Genomic DNA, 26,602 nt, shown 5'->3' on the forward strand with positions numbered 1-26,602 from the left:
TTCCAAGATCTCACCAGAGATTCTTTTTATCTAACACTAATAGACGTTTATCAGAATATTGCAAACTGTGTCAGGGATAGTTGCCAGAATGTCCATAACCTGGGCATTTCAGCGTTTTAATTTTCATTTGTACTGTGCATGCAATTTTAGCCATCACTTAATTAGGGGAAAAAATAGCATGACAGCATATTTGTCTGTAACCACTTAGGCTCAGGGTAGGGAGGATGCAAGCCCACAGCAGGGGATATTATTCACATGTGGTTAAGCTAGCTGGACACTCTGTAGACTTGCAGTTTCCGTTCTCATCACCAGCCCTTTTAAGCAGTATAATGTCTGATAACAATACAGGTGTTCTTGATGTTTTCTCTAGCATGCACATTACTGCTCTCGTTTTCACTATATACCTGATTTGAGAAATGAAGAAAACTCATATATGCTCTAACCATACCATGCATATGCAGAATCTTGAATCTGATGCACAAGTCCCCTGAAGATCTCAAGGAATTGTGGAGTTCATTTGGACAAAGGCATTTCCAAAGTTAGGCTGTGCTCAACCCATTTAGGAATGTATACTGATCATGACTAGCAACTTGAAATATGTCCCAAAATAATAAACCAGTTCAGTATCAGATATAGCATTAGCATTATGTGCTTCACCTTCCTGTTCTAACTATGAAGCAGCAAACTGTATTCTGCACCAGAGGAACTTTAGAGCAATGTACACAGACAACCCCATGCAAACAGCATTGCAGCTGAAATACATATATTTGAAATTATGCCGACAGCATCCTGAGAAAACACTAGTGGGAGCTGAATGTTGTCATCTTCAGCCTTCATTTTCTCCAGCCAAGCACCATATGCCCTCCCCACAGTCCCCTACTGATCTCCATTTAACCACGTCCCCAAATCTCTCAAGTATTTTAATAATCACAGATGTGATATTGTTGAAAATCTAAAATTATCCTGCCCATTTCAAACTGAACAGGTGCTTTTTTTGGAATTTTTTTAAAGTACTACAGTTATAAACAAAATAAGACACCTGTCATTTAGACATCAAGAGTTTCCACCCTGCTATTACTACCAATGTTGATCATATTTTTAGGGAAATTCCCTGTTCTGCTTTACTAGAATATTTTGCCCTGCCCCATTTTAGATTTGAAGGACACAGGTGAGCTGCAGAACGCTTCATATAATGCAAAGCAGCCATGGGTGGCATGATACACTGAGAGAAAATAATAAATAATGAACTTATTATTCTGAAAGTCTTTCCTACTCTTCAGCAATGGCATTTTGCCATATTTTATGGTAGAATTACATTCTGTGGTCAGGGCTGTTATTAACCTGCCCCCAAACAAAATACCTCAAGCAATATCATTCTGCATGCAAAATAGATGTTATATGCACAAAATTTGTAAAGACATGTATTTTGTTATTTGTGCACATGTTTTATAATGTTTGCTTATTTTCTGGTATGGCAACAGCAAGGCCTGACCAATCTTACCACTGCCTAGCCCCCTCTGTATGGGCAGTTTGTCTTGGACAGAATTTCTTAATTTTTTAAAAAGTCTGACCCAATGCATCCCTTTCAGCTCCGATTCTATATAATTATACCAAAGCAGCTCCTGTTTAGCAAGGCTGTGTCTTGACTTGAGTTAAGACTGCATGACTTGAGGGAGCACAAATATTTCAGTAAGAGGATGGTATGATGGCAGATGGCAGTAAATTTAACACTGTGTGCACACTGAAGGGCATCACCCAAATTACTCATGCTAAGCAGGGTGAGGTCTCAGAATTAGCTCAGAAGTACAGAAGGGAAACATCTGTTTGTGGGCTGTCAATGAAATCTCTGCATAGCAGAGAAATAGGCAAACATACCTTTCAGGGTCTTTGAAGAACTAGAGAGGGAATGCATGTCAGAAATACAATTAAATGATATAGCCTCAATGTCAAAACTGTTTTAATAGCTGGAGACAATTGTTTCCAGAAATAATGAGCATTTCATTAATTTAGAGGCTGTTCACACAATAGTTTAATGTAAATGTGAACAGCAGGTTTGTGCAAAACCTCCATGACTATTATTTTTTAAATGACCAGGAATCAACAGCTCCAGTATGCATGCATATGACAGATCATTGCCCTCGCCCCACAACCCTGCTCTTGCACAATTCCTGGGGAAGTGAAAGTGTGTACACATTGGCAAAGAAATACCCGAATGCATGACTGTTGTTTTTTTAATGGTAATGGAGGGTAGGTATGTAATTGAACGGAGGGGACATGCATATGCCACATAGAGACATCCCATCAAGAACCACCCACTAGTGTATATGGGAAATATTGGCTTACAATTCAGATGCAGAACATTTAAAACACTTATCTGTGAACATACTTGCACCTGTGTGCACATGGAAAAAACAGATCTGAGCTACTCATTGTGTAAGATAATACCCCCATAGGGATACAGCCTCAGTCTCTTCATCCCAAACAGTTCATTTCCAGCACTGTAGATTTATCCTGCTGGTTGAACTCCTAACTTTTCAAATTACTAACTATTACACAATATCCAAGGGAGAAAGAAAGCAGCTCAACCTGCTGGATGGGAATTCTGCCTATTGGGAAATTTGGAAAAGGCAGGTCCTTAGTTCTTGCACAACCTAATCTACCTTTTCCCTCACTCACACCTTTGCAAAGAAGGAGTGGCTGGGAATGCCCTGGCATTATGGGAAATCGCTGCAGCTGTGGTAGCATACCTACTAAAACTTAATTTCCAAGAGTAGCTGAAGCGTGGAGCAATGCTCTTTGCTGTCGTGGCTGAGGTTAGCTAGAAAGCACATATAAATGCAAGGACAATTGCCAAATTAACAATACAGTCGTCGTCCCCCATTACTTCCTTGAAAATCTGAAAGGTTGTGCTATCCTCAGTTATCTATCACACAGGCAAAGGAAGCTGCCACATACATAGCAAAATGGATGAGGCCACTCATGAAGATATAATGCTTTGGCAGGCACATTTTAACTATAAACAATCTAATATACTCATCCAAAGGGTGTGTGTGTGTTCTCCTAATTTCCAGATCAGGGATGTACGACTCTAACTCCCATCATCCGTGACTGGCTGGGACTGATGGCAAGTGCTGAGTCCAACACCATGAGGAGTGTGAGGTGGTCTCACAGTGTGATAGGTCAACCCAGTATTGTCAGGAGCAACTGCATATGTAAAGGTAAAGGGATCCCTGACAGTTAGGTCCAGTCGTGGATTGCGGCGCTCATCTCGCCTTATTGGCCGAGGGAGCGGCGTACAGCTTCTAGGTCATGTGACCAGCATGACTAAGCTACTTCTGGCGAACCAGAGCAGCACATGGAAACATCGTTTACTTTCCCGCCAGAGCGGTACCTATTTATCTGCTTGCACTTTGACGTGATTTCGAACTGCTAGGTTGGCAGGAGCAGGGACCGAGCAACGGGAGCTCACCCCGTTGCGCGGATTCGAATCACCAACCTTCTGATCGGCAAGCCCTAGGCTCAGTGGTTTAGACCTCAGGATCACCTGCATCCCAGTATTGTCGGGAGCAACCGCATATGTATATACTTCCAACTCATCTGCCTACTTCCTCCATTCAGATATGGGCATCCAAGCAGGTAAGACCCAAGGATGTTGACATGTTACAGGCATGGAAATCCACAGTAATGTCACTGGGTCACATGCAAGAGTGCTGCTTTTGGCCCACCAAAGGGCTTAGGCATACTCAGTCTAACTGACAGACATCCCTTTTGAAAAAAGAACACATTTTTCCCCCTAAAACTCTCCTGGTATGCTCCAGGGCATTCTCCAGAAGGAGAATGTTCTACAGGCTGCATATGAACAAAATGAATTCAAGCAACTGCAGAAAGAGGGGGAAGGGAGTCAGTTTAAACGTTAAAATGATTGTAAGATTAGATGTTTTGTTATATTGCTTTTACTGTTCCCTTGGCCAGGCCCTTGATTTTACCTACTTGCTCCAGCCATCCTGCAGTGCCATCATTTTTATAAAAGACTTCCAACATTTACTAGAAGACACAATACCAGCTAAATACAGTGCCTCGCTGTCATGTTGAGATCTGCCCAGCCTTGGGGAAGCCCATATATTTTTTCTGGAGCAATCCATGAAAATGGCAGGGCAATCCACCCTGTTTCCTTACAGAATAATTTTGTGTAGCAGGAAGTAGGGGAAAAGGCTTTGGGGGATCGCCTGTTATTTTAACGAAGGAAAATAAAATTGTAAAATTAGTGAAATGTATGAATTTGAAAAGCATAAATATTTTTAAAATATGTACAGTGGTACCTTGGGTTAAGTATTTAATTTGTTCCAGAGGTCCGTTCTTAACCTGAAACTGTTCTTACCCTGAAGCACCACTTTAGCTAATGGGGCCTCCTGCTGCTGCTGCGCCGCAACTGCACAATTTCTGTTCTCATCCTGAAGCAAAGTTCTTAACTTGAGGTACTATTTCTGGGTTAGAGGAGTCTGTAACCTGAAGCCTACGTAACCTGAAGCGTATGTAACTCGAGGTATCACTGTATCTACTTTTAGTTAAGTATTTTTATTTATTCACTTGATTTAGGGGGGTGCGGCTGCACGCCCCACCCCAGTCCATGACTTCAACGTTAAGAAGCACAAGATTTCAGGAGAAATCATAGAATCACAGAGTTAGGAAGGGGACCCCAGGGGTCATCTAGCCCAACCCCGGCTGCCAGGCAGGAGCCAATCGCTACGGCGTGCGCGGAAAAAGCAGAACCTGCGCTTTTACTTGGCATGGAAATAAAAGCGAGGGCAGGGAAGGGGAGATTCCTGCCGAGCGCAGAGGCGCCGGAGAAGCGGCAACCGGGTCGGGCCCCATCTTCCCCAGCGCCTCCGTCCCACTCGGGGTACCGAAAGCCCCAAACACCGCCCGCACCGCCCCCCGTTAAACCGCTCTTAAGCAAATGAAGGCAGCTGGCCTTGGCGCCGACGAGGAAGTGCCGCTCTGCCGAAACCCAGCCGCTGAGGAAACTCGAAAATGAGGAAGCGGGCGCTCCAGTCATCCTGAACGGACCCGGGGCTCCTTCGGCGGGGCCCGGCAGGCGTGGCCCGAGAGAGACCGCCGAGCCCAGGCCGGCCTTCTTCGCCGCCGCGGACACTCGGGCTGCTGCTTCGCGGAAAGGGCGCGACAAGCGAGGAAGGAGGCTCGGCGGCTTGCGGGTCGAGCCTCGCCCAGGCAGGTGGCCGGCGGCCCGTCTCCAAGCCCCGGGTCTCTTCTATCCTCTCACCCCTGGGAAGGCCGCGTCTCCTGAGGAGAGACAGCGACGTCACGTCAGTTTTCCCGCCCATTCCCCTCAGGTAAGAGACGCTTCTTCGCCCTCAGTTGAAGGAGGGACGGGGGGGGGGGGGAAGGGTATGGGAACGAAGGGAGCCGCGGCTTGGGGCCTGAGGGCAGTGCCGGGTTTACGTATAAGCTAAGCTACCTATAGCTGAGGCCCCAATAAAATTTTAAACCCTGTATGTACATTTCCAAAATATAAGATAAAAAAATAAGTAAAATAAAACCTACATACAGCAATAGTGTTTTGTGTTGGTAGGCTCCTGTGATGTGAGTAATGGGCCCTGCCTCCTAGCCTAGAGACATCAATGGTGTGCTTATTTCTAGATATAGTGGTACCTCGGGTTAAGTACTTAATTCGTTCTAGAGGTCCGTTCTTAACCTGAAACTGTTCTTAACCTGAAGCACCACTTTAGCTAATGGGGCCTCCTGCTGCTGCCGCGCCGCTGGAGCACGATTTCTGTTCTCATCTTGAAGCAAAGTTCTTAACCTGAAGTACTATTTCTGGGTTAGCGGAGTCTGTAACCTGAAGTGTCTGTAACCCGAGGTACCACAGTATAGGGTGCCTACATTCTGCATGTGCAAATAGCTTTAGAAACCTATGAGGTCCATAAATTACCATATATTCAACACAAAAAAGTGACAGTTTGTTTTTGAGAAAGGACAGCTGGACATATTAAGTGCCCCATTACCTTCAGTAGTTTGGGCCTCATCAAACCTAAATCCGGCCCTGTCTGAGGGGGGGGGGGTCACTCGGCTGAAGAAATTCACGTGGGAAAGAGCTGGGGGGGAAGGGGGGTAAGAGTGAACTGGTACATCTCCCCCCCCCCCCGCCGCCATAAGTAAAAGTAATAATAATAATAATAATTTATTTATACCCTGCCCATCTGGCTGGGTTTCCCAGGTACTCTGGGCTGCTCCCAACAGAATATTAAAAAGACCAAAGAAATCAACATTAAAAACTTCCCTAAACAGGGCTGCCTTCAGATGTCTTCTAAAAGTCAGGTAGTTGTTTATTTCCTTGACATCTGATGGAAGGGCGTTCCACAGGGCGGGCGCCACCACTGAGAAGGCCCTCTGCCTGGTTCCCTGTAACCTCACTCCTCACAGGGAGGGAACTGTCAGGAGGCCCTCGGAGCTGGACCTTAGTGTCCAGGCTGAACGATGGGAGTAGAGATGCTCCTTCAGGTATACTGGACCGAGGCCATTTAGGGCTTGAAAGGTCAGCACCAACACTTTGAATTGTGCTCAGAAACGTACTGGTAAAAAGATAAAGGACCCCTGGACGCAAGAGCCCATACCCAGCAGGCATGAATCGGAGCAGAAAGAAAGCCACAAGGGGCAGTACATGAATGGCAGGGTGATTTGGCACCCCAGCATTACATTGGACCAGGGTGAAAAAAGGTAAAGGACCCCTGAACAGTAAAATACAGTAAGAGGCAACTATGGGGTTGCAGGGGTCATCTTGCTTCAGCGGCATTTGTCCACAGACAGCTTTCCAGGTCATGTGGACAGCATGACTAAACCACTTCTGGTGCAACGGGACACCGTGACGGAAACGAGAGCGCACAGAAACGCGTTTTACCTTCCCGCCACAGCAGTACCTGTTTATCTACTTGCACTGGCATGCTAGGTTAGCAGGAGCTGGGACAGAGCAACGGGAACTCACCCCATCGCAGGGATTCGAACCGCCAACCTTCTGATCGGTAGCCCCTATCTGGACAGGGATAGCTTAACTACTGTTGACTATGCTCTGGTAACCTCAAGGTCAGATTATTGCAAAGGGCTGCCTCTGAAGACAGTTCAGAAACTTCAGTTAGTGCGGAATTCAGTTGCCAGGTTGCTCACCGAAGCAAGACGGTTTGAGCATATTACACGGATCCTGGTCCGACTGCGCTGGCTACCAATTAGTTTCTGGGCCCGATTCAAAGAGCTGGTTTTGACCTATAAAACCTTAAACGGCTCAGGACTGCAATACCTCAAGAACCACCTCTTTCCTTATGAACCTACCTGGACCCTGAGATCATCTTCTGAGGCCCTTCTTCATGTGCCTCCTCAAGAAGTCTGGAGGGTGGCAACATGAAAAAGGGCCTTCTCTGCAGTGCTCTCCCCAGGGAAGCTTGCCTGGCATGTTTATTATACACCTTTAGGCGCCAGGCAAAAATGTCTGAAGAAGTATGCACGTACATGAAAGCTTATATCCAGAACAAACTTAGTTGGTCTCTAAGGTGCTACTGGACAATTTTTTGATTATTTTGACTGCGTCAGACCAACAAGGCTACCTTCCTGAACCTTTTTAACCAGGCTTTCAGTTCATCATCCTATGCCCTTTTAGAATGTTCTTTTTTTTGGGGGGGGGGTGTTATTGGGTTGTTATTTTGATTATATGTATTGTGGTTTTATATTTTTATTTTGTTCTGTGAACTGCCCTGAGACCTCCAGGTATAGGGTGGTATGTAAATTCACTAAGTAAATAAATAAAAGCAATAAGGTCACATGCTACAAAAAACAAAGCAAAAAAACCCCTCTTGCAGCCATTCCTTTTTCTCTGTGCAAGTCTGTGGTCATTCCTTTTTTGGTTGTTCCTCCTTGTAGTTCCCTATAGCAAAATCTGAGCAAAAAAACAACAACAAAACTAAATGCTTGGAAGGATTTCATAATTTCTTCACTTGGTTTCGGTCTCAGCAATATTGCAGTTTATTCATTTTGAAAGAAGCATGAATATTTTTATTTTAAGAACAGTACAGTGGTGCCCCGCAAGACGAATGCCTCGCAAGACGAAAAACCCGCTAGACGAAAGGGTTTTCCGTTTTTTGAGGCGCTTCGCAAGACGAATTTCCCTATGGGCTTGCTTCGCAAGAAGAAAGCCCATAGGGAAATCTCCGGGGACCTCTTTTAAATGCTGGCGGTGGGGAGCAAAGCCTTCCCCCCCCCCTCCGGCCTTCAGAAGAGGTCCAGGAAGGCCGGCGGGGGCCAAAAGGCTTTGCTCCCCACCGCCAGCATTTTAAAAGCGGTCCGGGATAGCAGGGAAGCGCTTCCCGCTATCCCGGACGGCTTTTGAAGGCAGGCGGCGGGGGGGGAGCAAAGACTTTCGCCCCCCACCGGCCTTCAGAAGAGGTCCTGGACCTCTTCTGAAGGCTGGCGGGGGGCGAAAGTCTTTGCTCACCCCCCCTGCCTGCCTTCCCGGGGGCTTTAAAATTGCCCCGGGACAGCGGAGAAGTCCGCTGTCCGGGGCGATCTTAAAATGCTGGTGGGCGGCAGCGCTGCCGCCCGCCAGCATTTTAAAAAACTCCGGGACAGCGGAGAAGTCCTCTGCTGTCCCGGGGTTTTTTAAAATGCTGGGGGTGGGAAGAAAAGCCCTTGTCCCCCCCCCCCCAGCCTTCAGAAGAGGTCGGGGGACAGACTGTCCCCGGACCTGGACTGAAGGCGGTTTCCTTAGGAACGCATTGATTGATTTTCAATGCATTCCTATGGGAAACCGTGCTTCGCAAGACGAAAAACTCGCAAGACGAAAAAACTTGCGGAACGAATTAATTTTGTCTTGCGAGGCACCACTGGTACAGTTTGGGGTGAAAGGGAAGGGGAGCTGGACATGGGGGGGGGACCCAAGCTTGTCTTTTGTAACACTCTTGTGCAGGCTTTAATTTGGTTAAGACTGTTGAATGCAAAACAGAATTCAGGTTTCACTACTGGGGCGAAGGAACATCATGTTTGTTTCTACATTGTAGAAGTTTGCTTGAAGTGAAACATCAAATGCATCATTTTTAGAAGGTGCATTTGGGTTTGCCACCCTCCATTATGAAACTTTCAACTTCTGCTACATGCAGTCAGTGTGATAAACGGGGAAATATTTTCAGGGCTGACTCCCCCCCCCCACTCCTTTGTGCTTCTTGTGTGAAGAAATAAACCATCTAATTCAGCCATGCCCTTATTTCTGTATGTTTTTATTTATTGGACATATTGGTCACTTTTTAAAAACAATATGTAAACTCAAAGTGACCTACAATTATTTAGTCTAATGCAACTAAAATATAGCATCATGGAAGTGCCTTGGTCCAATTGGTTCAAATCAGTGCTGTAAAACTGTTAGCTGGGAGCTGGCAATTTCAACATATCACAACAGTGTTTTAACAGCTAAACAGGCTCCCAGTCTTTCTGGACCAAATTCATTGTCTTGGTTTTAACATTTAAAGCGCTTAACAGGCTGGGACCAGGATAGCTGAAAGATCATCTACTCCCATATATACTTATCCAGACCTTAAGATCCTCTTCAGAGGACCCATGAAGTGAAACAGGTGGTACCAGGGAGAATGTGCTCCCTCAAGAGGGCCACAATACAGTGGTACCTTGGGTTAAGAACTTAATTTGTTCTGGAGGTCCATTCTCAACCTGAAACTGTTTTTAACCTGAGGTACCACTTTAGCTAACCTGGAGCGTCTGTAACCTGAAGCGTATGTAACCTGAGGTACCACTGTATCAGAAAACTACACTAAAACACAAAACCATGAGGTACCACTGTATTTTCTTCAAGGCCATTTGGGTGCCAGGTTTTGTCTTCCAGTCCTTTTTTTTTACAAACTAAGTTTAGTGTTTTGAACCACTGGTTCTGTTTTTCTATTTGCTAGCAGCTTTTATTCTGGAAGTTGGGGTGATTTAAAATATTGTGCTTTTAATAGTATCATGTAAGCCACCATACCATATTCTTTCATGTATAAGATGCCCCCATGTAGAAGACGACCCTTATTTTTTTAGCCCAAAATTAAGAAAATGAAATCTTAAAATAGAAGTGAAAATCTGGATGATTGGTGGTGGCAAGTTGTTGATCTTTTGGGGGGCAATTGCCCTCAAAGTTTCCAGCATGAGGTGCTTGCAGTGCACCGTGGTGCAGAAGCAGAGGCAGTGATTGGGGCTCCACACACTCCCCCTCAGTGGCAGCTGCTGCTGCGGGGAAGCAGACTCCCAAGCAGGATGCCAAGGAATAGCTGGGGGAAGGCAGCAGCTGCTCTGCATCCGGGCCATGCCATCGAGCAAACTGAGCTGAGGAAGGTGGTGAGTGGGCTGGGGGCAGTGTGGAAGTTTGAGAGGAGAAAAGGAAATACAGGAAAGAAGGGCAAGGAGAGGTAGCTGAAGCAGCTCGCAGCAGCAGCGGCGGCGGCTGCTCTCGATCCGATGGCCGAGCCAGCGGGGGCTTCAGGAGGTGAGCCAGTCGCCAGCATGCAGCCGGGGGGGGGGGGGAGAGAGAGAAAGGTGGGGTGGTAGCAGGAGGGACCGCCTCTGCCTGCCCAAGCCAAAATCCCAGACACATGCTTAAATATTTTAAAAAATTCCCCCAGGTGCCCATGTTCCCTGTACAAGACGACCCCCATTTTTTTATAGCAAAAAAACTTGTCTTATACACGGGAAAAATATGGTGATATTACTGGGCTGCTTTTTATAAATGCAATAATGAAATATATAAGTAAACCTTAGGACTTGATGGTTGCAATGTGCTCTATACAGGGTTACCCTTGCACCCAGTACAGAAGCTACAACTGGTGCAAAATGCAGCAGCTAGCCTGCTGACGGAGACAGACCATGGCCAGCACACAGCTGCAGTGCTTAAAAGCTTGCACTAGCTGCTCATGCATTACTGGTAGCCAGATTCAAAGTTCTCATATTAATTTTCAAGGCCCTCCACAATATGCAGTGGCGTAGCGTGGGGGGTTGCACCGGGCGCAACATCTGGGGGTTAGGGTTAGGGGGCGCAAATCCACGGGTTAGGGGGCGCAAATCCACAGGTTAGGGGGCACAAATTACTTGCCTTGCCCCGGGTGCTGACAACCCACGCTACGCCACTGACAATATGGGTCCAGTAGATCTTAAGGACTGCCTGATCTTTTATATCCTGGCCCAATTACCAAGATCTATGCAGGAATCTCTGTTGGTGGTTCCCAATGATTTAGAGGCACAGCTCATAACTACTAGATGTGCATTCAGTGTGCTGTGTCCAAGCCTGTGGCACTCCCTCCCAGCTGAAATTAGACAGGCACACTACTTCCTAGCTTCAGGTGCATGACGAAGTCTATCTTCTTCCAGCAGACCAGGTTTTATGATAAAGTTTTAATGTTTTATTATCCTGTATTTGTCCTGCGTTTGTTTTCTGTAGATTGTTTTTATGTACACTGCCATGAAATGCGAACAATTAAGTGATATATAAATGTCTTCAACAAACGAATAAAAGATAGAATGTAGCTAGACGTCCCAGATGGGGTTGTAAATCCCAGTTTGCACCAAGAGAGACATCTAGCAATAAAAGTCTTGCCTGAACAGTACAGTGCATATGTGCATTATCCTGTTTATGATTTCCAATCCGAGAAGATAGAAATCAGTGTGCAGAAATCTTGTTTCTGTATGTAGATCTTTCTTGTTGAATGTTGGTGAATATGTTTAAACAGTATAATTTTATTCCCTGTCAAAATAAAAACTGAACTCAAGAATTAGAACACTTCTGATGGGAGGAGCAAATATTCTGCATTTAACAACGGAGGTTATTTGCCCCTCCCAAGTCAGTCTTAACTTGGCCAGAACCTGGGCAAGTTACTAACCAGGAAACCCGAGTGAACTCTTCTGAGCTTTCCAGAGGGAGTTTGAGATACAAGCATAATAAACAGGTAAATAACATCATTGGAGATTAGATAGATAGATAGATAGATAGATAGATAGATAGTTAGTCACTTCAGCAGGGGGTGCCTGGTTCTGTTTTAAGGGGCTTTCTTGTGTTTATTGTAATCTGCTTTTCAAAACCGAAAGGGCCAGTTGCAGGATTCACTTCTCCATCTGTAAAAGTTGCAATATAAAGAGTGGCCGTAATGCACGTAACAGATTACAACAACGGCAGGAACAGCAGAAAGAAAGGAGGAGGGGAACCTTTAATACTGATTGTTAAAGAAAAAAGACTGGCAAAAAATTAGTAAGTTTTCACTTGTGTTTTTTACAAAACAGAATGACTTTTGTTCCATTGTGATAGAAGTATTGTAAAATTTATCCAACGCCACTTTAGGGAAAAAAATAATGAGACAGCTATTTAGTTTAAGCTGGCATGAATCCCAGAGATAAAGGGAACAATGTTGAAAGGAAGGGATAGAATTAACATTGTACTAGGAAGATACTTATTATAAAATTACACAATTTAAAAGAGTAAGTACTTAAACATTTTAAACACTGCATTTACAAACCTTAATAAAGGTATTTAGCATACTTTCTAGTAGGATTGCTAACTATATACAGTGGTACCTCAGGTTATGTTACCTTTGGGTAAAGTAATTTCGAGTTACGAACACAGCAACCCTGGAAGTGTATACTTCTGGGTTTTGCTGCACATGCATGCGCAGAAGCACTCTATCATGCCACATGCGTACAGAATCGGCACCTCTGGCTATGGACTTTTCAGGGTAAGTACGGACCCCCGGGACGAATTAAGTTCGCATCTGGAGGGTCCACTGTATTATAGGGCTCTACAGAAAATACTCCCCTAAACAAAATTTCCTAGAGGTCTAGACACAAGCATGAGTGAAATATAGCACAGCAAGTTTCAGGTATGTTACATTATAGATCCACAGATGAACAAATCTGATAGTTACGTGGCTGGTACTCAACCAGAGATGTCTCATTTAATAATTGATTTGGGTTAGGGAGATACAGCACCTTTCTACATAATATTCCACATGGTTGTCTACTAGCATTGACAAGAAAGATACAGTTTGAAAGCAGAAAGACAGGGGAACAGAACAGCTGGCACAAATCCAGCAAAAATTATTAGCAAGTAAACCCTATTGAAATATATGGAGCTTAAATAAAGTTCACCTCCGCTGCTGTCAATATGACTTCATTCAATTCCATTGCTATAAATATGGCTTACCTTTGGTTTGTAGAACCTACAGCTTTCCATCTAGGAGAAAACACTTTCCTCCATGGATCTGAGGACCTGACCACACACCTGACATAAGAGATCTGTGACCAGATCTCTTGATATTGTGGGTTTAAAACTTTAAAACAGGAGATTCTGAATTTGACTGAAGGCATGTTTAACCCATCCTCACTGGTAGTATTAACCCTTCCCCCAGGGAAAATTACAGATACACAAAGATCTCAACAGTAACCATGGAAGATGGAACAAGGAAACCCCGCTCAGGCCTCTACAGTGAGCAATAGCCCTGAAATGTCCAATCTAGACTTTTTGTTTGAAATTGATTCAGCCCGCAATGGCATTCAGAGCACACTGGTGTCCAATGAACATTATAAAAATGGTGTCTGTTGGAAATGTATTAAGATGCAAGGAAGCTTGATGAAGTTGTTCTGCTACTGCTGTCTTGGTGGCCCAGTTTTGGTGCAAAATTAAACATAGTGTTATAGGTTGTGGGGTCAGTCTGGCTGATACCCATGGGGCCCTTCCAATCATATGATCCTGTGTATGTAAGGTTTAGAAACTATTAGAAGAAGCCACTGAACTGGGCAGACAAGGTTGCCCTGCTGCCATAGAGACAAAGGGGAGTAACCCCTGCTTATGTAGTTGGAAGCCACATTACCTTGTAAAGTAGAAAAACAATCTCCAGAGTGGTGTTTGTGTGACTTGGAGCTTCCCTGAGCACCTAATGGGGAAGCAAGATATGTTGGAGTGTTAATTCTTTGATCCCCTCCATCCTATGCTCAAGTTGTGTATGTGTGCAAATAAAACCATATAGCCTAAAGACACCACAGGCTCAGTTGACCTTCATTCTAATAAAACGAAACAGTGAGTAAACATTGGAACCCCTGGAGTCTCTTGCTGCTCAGAGATTGGGGTTGCACGGAATAGTATTAACAGTTCTGCTCAACTTTTGCCAGATTTTCCTATAATTGCCCGACATCCTATTGCATTTCTAGTGTGTGGACCCTGTCAAAACACTGTAAAGAATAAGTTCAATGAACTGTGCTAGCAGCTGAAGAAATTATATGGCAGCAGAGGAAATCCAAGAATTAAAGCCATTTCACTGAGTGGAGTACATTTTATTTATTTACAATTCCCTGGGCAGCTTACAGTAAAAAAGAATTTAAATACAACAGATCTTGAAGTGAGTACTAGTGATAGGAACCCCTTTCAGATAGTAGTCAAGGATGTGGAAGTGGGATTGCATATGCTTGACCATACATTCATTGCACAGGATTAAAAAGAGCACCTGTGCATGCAAAACATGCCTGTGCTGTGCACACAGGTTTCCCGACTGCACGGAAAGAGCCTGTTGCATTTACAGTCATACACATGGGGCTGTTTCAAACCTTATACTGAACACACACAATCTTACTTTGAGCCTCATGCATTCATCCAAGTTCTGAACAAGGCCAAAGTTTGGGTGTGCAATGCTCAGAGTAGTACTTAGGGGTTGGTAAGGTTGGTCTTTGCCAAGGGTGCAGGCCAGGAGGAAGGCGCAAAAATTGTGTCTCTCTTGGAACTTCAGCTGAGGAATCTGGATGCCGGTGTGGGCTGTCTCAGCAGCTGCAGGGTCCCCTTACCAGTCCCTGTGAGAGCTTCTCCCCACCCTCTGATCCCCCTTGCTTGCCCTAAGAGCAGCCTTTCAGCTGATGTTGTAACTGAGAAACATCAGGCGAGGCTCTTAATTTACGATAGCCAAGTCGCTTTTTCCTGGTTTCTTTCCCGGCTTGACCAATTTCCAGCACGTGCGCCACTGCAAGTTTACCCCAGAGAGCAAGGGCCATTGAGTTAAGCAGGGCTTACTTCGGAGTAAAGGATGCACTGGGGCACAACCTCCAAGTTATTGCCTTTCTGCTGGCTCCTTGACAGAAGTAATGAAAAGGCAAGCGAGGTATTGTCAGAAGTTCCTGCCTCTTACTTGCCAGATTGAGGTTGTGTACCTACTTTCATAGGAGCAAGCCCCACGGAACTTGGTTGGATTTACTTTTGAGTAGAATGCTGTTAAATGCCCAGTTCAAAAGTCATTTGTGATGATTGAATTACATCATGGGTTTGTTTTTTCTGGAGATGGGCGGGCTGGTGCTGATACATCTCCTTGTCAAGGGTGGAAGGGAGCCTAGGTACACCTCTGCCGATGCTGCATATCAGGGTGGATAAAAATCAATGATATATATATTATTATTTTATTTAAATCAGATTTTTTAAAATAAAATGCTTTCGGAGGAAAAATCTTTCTAAAGGTAGTTTTCTATTTAAGTTACATTATAGTCCAAAGGCTATTCATCAGGAAATAAGGATTTGTTTTAAGTTTTTCATGTGTGGTAAAACTTAGCCTAAGTTTGTTTAACCACAACAGTGTTTGTCTTTCCACCTGCCTTGTCCTGTTCTGCAGTTTTCACAAGGAAGTTGCTGCAAGAAAAACTCCGAAGGGGCTTTCTGGACATTAGGGTCAAAATATAAATGTTATGGCAGGTGCTAGGCACTAATGCCACCAGCTTTGTGGCTACTTTGGGATGTGAAGGTATTGTATACTGTTAATTGGAACTGTTGGTAAGCTTTGTAGGGATATAGGGAGCTCCCTTACACTGAGTCAAACCATCAGTCCATCTGGCTGATTATTGTTGGAGTAGACAGGCAGAAGCTCTTCAGGATTTCAGGCAGGGGGCATTCAGAATCCCACCTGGAGAGCTGGGGTTTGAACCTGGGACATTCTACATGAAGTGTTCAATTTTTGATATATTTCAAATTAGCAGTTAATTCCTAGTGTTTATGTTGTAGATCTTATTTTTATTATGAGTTATGGTGATTGTATTAGACTTGTGCGAAGCACTTTGAGCAAAAATGTGTATGGTCATGGGGACACATTTTCAGAGAAGCACAGGAAGCGTTTCTGAAAAACTGACAAAAAGAGTGTGATTCTTGTAAGACCAGAGTATAATTAGCATAGCCAGACTAAAGTTTTTGTTTGCTTTCAGCATAGTCAGCTTCAAGCGTTGTATCAAGCTGTTGCTATTGTTACTGTTACTGTTACTGTTATATTTATTAGTCTCTTCCCCTCAGAAAAATGAATCTCAGAGTGACTTACAAAAATGAATGCACTGCAGTTTTAAGAATATAAAGCAGAACCGGGGTAGAGGAGGGCAAGAAATGAGTGATATGTAAAACAAATCCTAGGAGGAAAGAGTGAAGAAGTTGGGTATGTTTAGCCCAGAGAAGACTAAGCAGGTGAAGTATGAGCAAGAGAGAACATTTTCAAATAGTTTTGGCTCTTAGTGACACAGAAGAAGACAAAGGGCATGACTAGATTGAATGGGCTTAAGTTACGAGAGGGTTAGAGTTGTGCCTGAATGTTAGGAGAGGCATCTTCACAGAAATAATAGCTCAGTAATGAAATCAAATAGCTGGAGGAATGATGGGCTCTCCCGTGCTGGAGGTCTTAAAGCTTAGACTAGACTTAGACATCTTTTGGGGATGTCTTAAGCTCTGGATTCTCTACGCTGAGCAGAGCATTGGAATAGGTGACCAGAAGGCCTTCTCCAACTCTTCTACAGCACAGCCTTCCCAAGTTTGATGTCCTCCAGTTGTTTTGGACCACAGGCCTCACTAGCCCTCACCACTGGTCATTCTGCCTGTGATTAACGGGAGGTAAAGTGAAAAAAGGGGAAGACAAAAACAGGTTTCAGTTCTGCCTGTTTTAAAGGCATATTTTCTCACAATCTGTACTTTGCTCTGATATGTACTGGATTGGCGTAATTCCTGCCTATGAGCTGCAGCTCAAACATTTGGTAAAAAGTTCAGTGGCTTCTAGATCTATCATTAACTTTTATGTAAATTTATTGACCTGTAATCTGGACAGGGTGAGAAGCGTCTTTGCATAGCTACCCCTAAGAGGATACGGTAATTTTCTGAGTGTTGCTAGTGAGTTACTTTCACTTGACACAGCAAGCGTATGTCCTTCTTTTGTAGTGACCTCTTCCAGCCCAACATCACTGAAGTAATGTTACACATCTATGGTGCAACCTGAATTGGAATACAGTGTACAGTTCTGGCCACCTCACTCAGAAAGGACGTCGTAGAGCTGGGAAAGGTTCAGAAAAGGGCAGGCAACCAAAAAGATCACAGGGGCAGAGCAATTCCATTATGAGGACAGGTTACAACAATTGGGGCTTTTTGTTTAGAGAAACGGCAAGTAAGAGCAAACGTGATAGAGATGTGTAGAATTAAGCATGGTATGGAGAAATTGGATAGAGAAAAGTTTTTACCTTTTGAAAAATTACTTTAACTTCAAGACATTCAGTAAGGCTGAATGTTGGAATATTCAGAATAGGCAGAAGTACGTAGTTAAACCATGGAATTCACTCCCACGAGGTAGTGATGGTCATCCACGTGGATGGATTTTTAAAAGATTAGACAAATTCAATGGATACGAGCCAGTCCCTTTCTTCTACCTCCGCTGCTGGAGACGGTATGTTTCTGAATTCCAGTTGCTAGGAATAGCAACTGGGGAAGAATACTGTTCTCAGCTCCTGCTGCTGGGCATTTTGCTGGGCAATGTGAGAACAGGGTTGCATGCAAACCATACATTTGAGCCACATAACCTCTCCCAAGACTCCCAGGATCTGGCATTACCTCCTTTCAGAACTACTATTACTAGCACTAAAATTTCCAGGATTCTTGTGGGGGAGCAGAGTCCTGGGTTTAAATGTGCTTTAAATGGAACTCCCCCCCCCCCTGGAAGTTCACCTGGTACCTTCATTTATACACCTTTAAGTGCCAGGCAAAAACGTTCTTTTTTAACCAGGCATTTGTTTGATTTGATTGAAATCCTATGCCCTTTTGAAATGTGTTTTTTGGGGGAGAGGGGCGTTACTGGGTTGTTCTTTTTATTTTGATTATATATTTTGTGGTTTTATATTTTGATTTTGTTCTGTGAACTGCCCTGAGACCTCCAGATATACAGCGGTATATAAATGCAGTATAATAATAATAATAATAATAATAATAATAATAATAATAATAATGTGTGTATGCAGCCCAGGATGCTGGACTAGATGGGCTATTGGCCTGATCCAGCATGCCCTTCTTATGTTCTCATTTATTGCTTTATTTCTTTATAATAAAGCAAATGCTACCAAACTGACTTTTCGGAAACATTACTGCTGTGGGTCACTGCAAATTACGGATGTGCAATTAGTGGCAAGTGACATGCATACGTATACTGAAAAAAGACTTCTGTTTCCTTGCTATTCCTCTTTCATTGTAGCTCTGCATCTGTCTCCTTAGCTTCTGTGCCCCCAAAAGACTATAGGATGCCAGGCAAAAGGGTGATCCCTCTGTTTTCTTTACTAGACCAAGCAAGCATAATGACTCTTCCGCCATGCATTCCTGTACAGAGGCTGAGGTGTAAGCAGCAATACAGCATAAACTGATGTGCATGGCGGGTGACAGAATCAAGTTCTGGGATGTGCTGCCCCTGTCTGATGTTTTTCAGTGCACTGGCTCATGCGATTTGGGCCTTTGTATATCTATAGTGGGGCCCGCGCATTTCCCCATCTTAGCATCTCAGACTAACACATTGCCAATCTTGCCCTAGTTTTGTATTTTTTACAAGCTGTAAAACAATGGGATATTTCTGGGATATTTAATTTTATTGTGCAAGTCCTTCATATATATTTTCCCATTGCTTCTCTTGTGGAGATGAGAGAACCTAAATTTGGAAGATAATTTGACTTTTCCTAATTAACAACACTTGTTGTTAAGTAGCAACTTGAGTGTTATTCAGTTCATGTTTTGTGTGAAAGATTAGCTTGATTCCTATCTAAGCTGTCTTAGAAAACTGCATTCCTCCTCTTGTCTAAAAGTTAAAATCCATCTGGAAAAGTGCTATGTTGGCATACTAAATATTTTTCCCCTCATTTATGCTGAACATAAACATTCAGGGCATTGGATTGACAGTTATTTTTAGGGCAACTTATTGCTATTTAACTTTTTTATTACACAGCTGAGCTTTTCATTTTTGCATATCATTACTGTAGTAGCTCTGACTCTAGTGCCTTTTTTATGTACATGTACCACTTCCTAGAGATGCCAGCTTTACATTTTCACACACTTGCAGATGTATAACTATTCAGCTTTCTTCCCTTGCATCATGCTAAATCATGGGTTGGGGTTGGGGGGTTTTCTTCTTTTGTACAGTTCAGTTAAGTGAGTGGCTGGTAAACTGAAATGTCACTTGAAAATGAGAGAAGCCTTAGTTTTTGAGCAGCACGTAGAAAGCAGAGTCTCCACACACATAAACAGAGCCCAGGAACCCATAATACAGTGCTGTCAGCATCCAAAACTGCATCCATTTCCAACAAGGTAGCAGCACCCATAGAGCTTTTTGACACCCATCCTTGTTACCACCCCATGGTGTGACAACAGCAAGTCTGATAATGCCTCCCAGCAGATCTTTCTGTTGTCTGGACATAAGTAATATGGAAAATGTGCCCCCCCCCCCCAAATTCCATCATTTTACACAACTTGGGATTCAAAGAGATTCCGTTGAAATTCTCGGGGGGCTCTAACATTCCTGGAGAAACATTTAACTTTTTCTATTGAATTAAAAAAGAAGATTGTCATTTGGCCAGGGGTCCTGTATTTCAAGGGCTTCCTGGGGTGGTACCCCCTTTCCATACACCCAATACTGGGCATATGGGATGAGGCAGGCAAAGGCAAATTTACCTTCCTTCTTTTTTTGCCTAATTAAGCCAGAGGAAAGCCAAAAGCTGAGCTGCCTCTGCCAGCTCATGCCTGCACTGCAGAACGAAGCCTCAAATGCCGCTTGTTGGGAAAGAATGAAATCAGTTTCCTTTCCAGGAACCTTCTACAGGAAAAGAAATGGCTCCCATTTCTTTTTCTGCATAATACACATGGAAAGGAAACAGCATCATAGAGTATTTAAGATTTCAGCTCACAGAACAGCAGCAAGGTAGCAGTGGCAACTCACCTGCCAGGTGAGAAGAAAGGAAAGAAAGAAAGAAATCACTTGCCAGCCACCTAATCTTTAAAACCCTAAATGGCCTTGACAGAGTAGACCTGAAGGAGCGTCTCCACCCCTGTTGTTCAGCACGGACACCGAGGTCCAGCTCCAAGGGCCTTCTGGTGGTTCCCTCACTGTGAGAAGTGAAGCTACAGGGAACCAGGCAGAGGGCCTTCTTGGTAGTGGTGCCCTTCCTGAGGAACGCCCTCCCTTCAGATGTCAAGGAGATACAGAACTACACAACCTTTAGAAATCATCTGAAGGCAGTCTTGTATTGGGAATTTTTAAAGGTTTGACACTTTATTATCAGACCCTTTCTTGTTCTTTCAGTCATTGAAACAGTTCTGATTTGGGAAACAGGGAGGGTCCATTGTACCTTTTATTCTCAGTTTCGCTAGAGACTGGAAGCTAGGCACTTGTTTTTATATGTCTCATTCTCAGTTACTTCCCTTATATATATATATATTTAAGTTAGTGTTTATATATCTTGGTTTTTGCTGAGGGAAAGGTGTTTCATTGATCAATAGTTCTGTGCTTGTCTCTCTTATCTTCCACTCATTTTCTTGCACACTGATTAAAAAGTGCCTTTTGGTTAAAGTAGGCAACTTTTGAATGTCCACTAGCCACAGAAGGAAACAGAAAGGCAGGTTAGACGCTTGCAGCTAGAGAGATACAAATACTTAAATGCTGAGGAGCTGAGCATTTGTGGCTTCCTGTGTAACATGAAAATAATTTTTAAAAGCATAATCAAAGTGCATTGCAGTCTAGAAAAAAAAAACCTAGAGTAGTGGGTAGAGAATAACACAAGCAACAAAGCTTATAAGATGGTTTTTTTGGTCTAACCATAGACCAGGGCTGCAGTATGATAAGCAAACATGGACTTTCCTGTAATTCAGCAGCAGTTAGAAAGATTTAAAAGGCAGTTGCACTTGTGGTAGCAAACCTAGCATGTATGTTTGAGCAGTAAGTATATAGTGGTATAGGCAAAAAGTCTCAGTTCTGCTGAAATGGGCAGAGCAATGGGTAAGCGTGTGAGCCAGGAAATCCCTGATTCAAATCTCCTTAACTATGAACATGGCCTTAGAAGAGCCACAAGCTCTCATCTCAGCCATACATCTGCAATATGATAATATGTTTAGTTCATTGGAATACTTCTCCATATGCCACCCATATAATCCAAGCATCACTTCCACCTGTGTTGAATTAGCCAAGTTAACTTGTGTGTTTTCAGGATTAAATCTCACCTACAACCAAGGGTATCTCAAGAGAAGAAAACAATAAAAGTAATCTGAAGGTTGTACAGTGGTACCTTGGGTTAAGAACTTAATTCATTCTGGAGGTCCGTTCTTAACGTGAAACTGTTCTTAACCTGAGGTACCACTTTAGCTAATGGGGCCTCCCACTGCTGCCGCACCACCGGAGCACGATTTCTGTTCTCATCCTGAAGCAAAGTTCTTAACACGAGGTACTATTTCTGGGTTAGCAGAGTCTAGAACCCAAAGCATCTGTAACCCGGGGTACCACTGTATTTCCCCCCATTGTCTCCCACCTATTAATAGGGAAATGATTCTGGTCTAGTTTAGTTCATGGCAGTGGGGGCAAACAGATTTGTAAGAGAATAGTCAGAACCATGGCTCTTCATCAGCATTCATCAACCATGGCTCTTCATCACAATTCACGGAATGAAGGGTAAAAGAATCACCAAAATATAGATTACCTGTAGTTCAGCATTGCATCCTTTTGGCTACATGTGGGGCTCTCATTGTGTTGTGTGCATCCCAAATGTGGCCCTCAAGGTGATATACTTTAATATGAGGTCACATTTCTTCAGCCAATTTCTTCCTTCCTTACAGGTACAAAATAATCACTATAAAGAACTAAGAAGTGAAAGGAAAAAATGGCAAGTGCTAATCCTGTTAGTCACCTCGGCTTTTTCTTTGGCAACATCACACGTGAAGAAGCTGAAGACTACCTGATGCAAGGCGGGCTGAGCAATGGACTGTATCTCCTGCGACAGAGCCGCAACTATCTGGGTAGCTTTGCTTTGTCCATGGTTCACGGTGGTAAAGTTTATCATTATACCATTGAGAGGGAAATGAGTGGCTCTTACGCCATTACGGGAGGAAAGTCCCACAGGAGTCCTATAGAACTCATTAACTACCACTCAGATGAAGTTGATGGTCTTGTTTGCCTGCTCAAGAAACCGTGTCATCGACCACCAGGAGTGGAACCAAAAACAAGCCAGTTTGAGGACTTGAAGGAAAATCTAATTAGGGATTATGTGAAACGAACGTGGAACTTGCATGTAAGTTTAGCTCTCCTGTGTTTTTCTGTTTTGCATTTGACACCTGGTGAGTATGGAGATGTGTGAAGGAGAATAAGAAAAGAAGTGAAACCTCACACTTTTGCAATGGCACCCAAGCACTGTGAGCATAAATGACAAAATTCCCCAGCTAAAGAAAAATACCATTCTTGCCAGCACTATTCAGGCGGGGGTTGGGGTTGGGGTGGAGACTACTTTAAGTTTTCCAGTTTCAAAATCCATGTAGCGATCCAATTTACTGTCACAAAAGCACAGGGTAGATTTTAGGGTGCTATGTTTTCTTGCATGGGTCAGTCTTTTATGAAATCTGTTGGATTATTTGACATTTTATTTTTGCCTTCTAAAATGTGCCTTTTGAAGTATTGTAGCCTACTCTACTACTAACTGTACAGTTTTTTTAATAAACAGATATACCAGGGGTTAGCAAACTTTTTCAGCAGGGAGGGAGCCAGTCCACTGTCCTTCAGACCTTGCGGGGGGGGGGGGGAGACTATATTTTGGAGAAAGAAAATGAATGAATTCCTATGCCCCACAGATGCATAGATGCAGATGCATAGATGCATATGACCCAGAGATGCATTTTTTTTTAAAAGCACACATTCTACTCATGTAAAACAAGCTGATTCCTGGACCGTCCGCGGGCCAGATTTAGAAGGCGATTGGGCTGGATCCGGCCCCCGGGCCTTAGTTTGCCTACCCATGAGATATACAGAAAAAAGTGCTTTGCTTAATATAGCTTAAAATGTTGTTGGGCTAAACATGGCTACTTGCCACACACACACACACACAGGCAAAATACTCTGGATATGCCCAGCACTTAGATCAACTTCTGGAACTGCTTATTTTGTATTCTTACAACTTTCCCCCATTTTCCCCTACTGTGCAGGGCCATGCCCTTGAGCAAGCGATTATTAGTCAGAAACCACAGTTAGAGAAATTGATTGCTACAACAGCACATTTGAGAATGCCTTGGTTCCATGGGATAATAACTCGGGAGGAATCAGAACAGCGTGTTCTTCTGGGCACGAGGACCAATGGGAAATTTTTGTAAGTAAACATGTTTTTCTTGCAATTTCTAGAGGCTTAATGCCGACAACCTGAACTGCAGTAGGAAGACTAAGTAGTAGAGTCATTATTTCTAACAATACCAAAGTTTGCCAAGTATATTTATCTTTACTCATCTATATTTCCATCTGGCCTTGCCTTCCTGGAAGCAGCATTTATTGGCTTATTTGCCGAGACATCGTAACTTATTTATGGAATATTGAATTGACTCCCCTTTTTTCTTGTTATGGATATGGGATAGTGTTTTTCAAAACAACATTGTTAAGCTAACAGTGGGTTATACTTTAACTGTTATTAACCAACTTTATAACTATTTTTCTATGAGAGGCAATCGTGATGTGGTGTTCTTCAGCATACTGGAAACATTAATTGTTCCAAGCACTTTCCACTGTTTTATTATCTCAAGTCCTAATCCCTGTCGGTTGTTGGGTATATTCAAACCCAATGATCTTTGTGTAAGATTGTTGATTTGACTGTGTGCAAACCCAAATTTTATAAAGACAGAGATAACTTACCTAATTCTACTCAAAAAGCAGAATTTACTGCTCTTGAAAATACTGTTTGGTCACTACCACACTGTTGCTCATGACAGGCATAAAGGCCCTGAATTTCTTTGTGGTGGAACAAATTAAGTGAATCCCTGTCCCATATTTCATTCATGTTTTATATTTTGGGGTTTCTCTCCTCTTTTCTCTGACTATGTCCTATGTAATAACAACATTTGTAATGCATGGTTGCCTTTATTTCTGTTAACAGCTACGTAACCTATTTATAGATAGGCCAAGAAGTGCACAGTGTTCTAGTAATTCAGGAACTGGAAAATCCGACTCACCCATGTAGCTTGGACTAGGCAAAATCACATTAGTTGTTGTGCCTCTCTCCCCACTACCACCCCAGGCTGTGGCATAAAAGAAGTATGATAAGCCAATAGATTTTCTCTTCCTACCACATTGCATCTGTCCTTCACTTTGGAAGCCAGTTGTTTTTAAAATGAAGGACTGCTGTAGTAGACAAAAATGGAAATCCTGACTTTTAAGGGTGTGATGTTTTCTGTAAAAAATAAATTCAAGCCACACTTGGGGGGACCTTTGTGTAACTTGCAGGGAAGTGAGAACTTGTAGAGGTTAGTGCCTGTTAATAATAATAATAAAATTTTATTATTTATACCCCACCACTCTGGGCGGCTCCCAACTGAATATTAAAAACACAATAAAACATCAAACATTTAAAACTTCCCAATGAATATTAAGGAGCTAGGAAGGTATTGTTTTATGACAGAGTAATATTCTGAAGTATTATTATTTTATAATAATTGGGATTATTATGAGAATTAAGGAACCCAATAATCCTTACGAAATGGTCTGGGTAACTGCACCAGTCAGTAAACATGGCTGTTTTTCTGGATACTGCTCAGTCTGTCGAATCTCAATTGGGAAAAGAGCTGTACTTTGGCTGCTAGTTTGGGGTCTGAGGGTGGGTGGATAGTATGCCACTATTGTCTCCAGCAGCTATTAGACAAGTTGTGGGTGACAAAAGTAATTCTGAAGACCGTAGAAAATATGATGAGAGCTTTACACAGGTAATAACAGTGGAGAAGAATTAACCTCATATTTGTTTACGTAAGAATAACTCTCTGCAGTTTGAAAATTGTTCCTTTGTTTATTTCTTTCTTTTCTTTGCAGAATCAGGGAAAAGGAGAATCAGGGATCCTATGCTCTCTGTCTGCTCAATGAAGGAAAGGTGGTACATTATCGTATTGAGAAGGACAAGAGGGGGAAACTCTCAATCCCAGAGGGAAAGAAATTTGATACACTCTGCCAGGTTTGTCAAGTGTCACTCGCTGAGCTGTCTGTTATGTCTGCATATTGACAGCATAGACAACAGGAGTTTTGCGTTGTCGTGGGTCCATAGTCTAAATGTGTTTTGCAAAAAAATGTTCAGTATTGCACTTTTCAAATAATACTGGTCCTACCAACTGTGGTCAAAAGCGGGGGAAATTGTCGTGTCTTTTGCTCTGTAAACCTGGTTCTTTAATTCTAATGTGGTTGGAGAGGATGGATAACGTGTTGTGAACTAATGAGAGAAATGAGCTCTGCACATGTCCAGAGGAACATTCATAAGTTATAGGGCTCAGGGTATTTGAAGACATGGTTGAGACCTAATGAGTCCTAGCATATATGAGATACTGCATAGTATCTCTATTGTTCTCTGTTATTGGGCTGTCTGTATGAAAGAGAGGGAGAGGGAGGGGTTTGAATTTCTGAAGTGGCACAGGCAGGATAAGGACTGAATTTTGAATCCAAAGTACATACCACTTGCTTTTGCATCACTGTAAGCAAGATGTAACATATGTGTTTGGAAGTTAAATATGACATTTCTTGAGTGGAGATACTCAGTACCTCACATGTAGGATATATCTGTGTTTGCAGAGCAGGGCCAGGCTTCAGTATCACCCTTCTTGTCTGATCTTATTCTGCAACAACTATTCCAGTGCACAAGACACTACTCATATAGGGACTACATGAAGTCGGGATGCCCAGTTGCACAGGGGCCCCAAACATGGAAAGCCCTGCAAGTGAATAGCGGTCATGCATTTGAATTTTTCAGCAGGCAATGCACACAAGATAGATTTGTTGCAGGAAAAACACCTGGGGGCTTGGCTAAAACTGCTGCCACACACCATCATCAAAACAGGTATGGTCTACATGCAGGCAACGTGTGAACAGGGCTATTGTGGACATTGTCATGCTTGAAGTATGGCATGGGATCCTTAGCTAATGAGTGCTAATTGGTGACCCAATTGTGTCCTTCCTGCAAAATGAACTCTTTTCCAGGGGGCACAGCCGGAATCTCTTCACAAAGGTCTCCATTCATATAAATTCTTCTGTGGCTCATGGTAAAATCTCCTGGCCAC

The 26,602-nt window shown here is 43.2% G+C and overlaps 1 protein-coding gene across 6 annotated transcripts in view; it reads left to right on the top strand.

The window, feature by feature from the left end:
- Positions 1-3,247: 3,247 nt before the first annotated feature.
- Positions 3,248-26,602, top strand: part of SYK (spleen associated tyrosine kinase) — a 38,601-nt gene continuing 15,246 nt past the window's right edge. For 4 of the 6 annotated variants that reach the window (XR_014555960.1, XR_014555961.1, XM_083702030.1 and 1 more), the window contains exons 1-4: positions 3,248-5,351; positions 22,154-22,605; positions 23,510-23,670; positions 25,371-25,509. Coding sequence is in view for 4 of the 6 variants with exons in the window: in XM_083702030.1 (XP_083558156.1) it covers positions 22,198-22,605; positions 23,510-23,670; positions 25,371-25,509 (708 nt within the window). In the remaining 2 variants the exon portion in view is untranslated. Of the gene's footprint in view, positions 5,352-11,878; positions 11,982-22,153; positions 22,606-23,509; positions 23,671-25,370; positions 25,510-26,602 lie in introns of those variants that run through there. The other 2 variants (XM_083702033.1, XM_083702031.1) reach the window with 2 other exon arrangements.

Source organism: Podarcis gaigeae, assembly GCF_964106915.1.
Source record: "Podarcis gaigeae genome assembly, chromosome: 11".
Lineage (NCBI taxonomy): Eukaryota > Metazoa > Chordata > Lepidosauria > Squamata > Lacertidae > Podarcis > Podarcis gaigeae.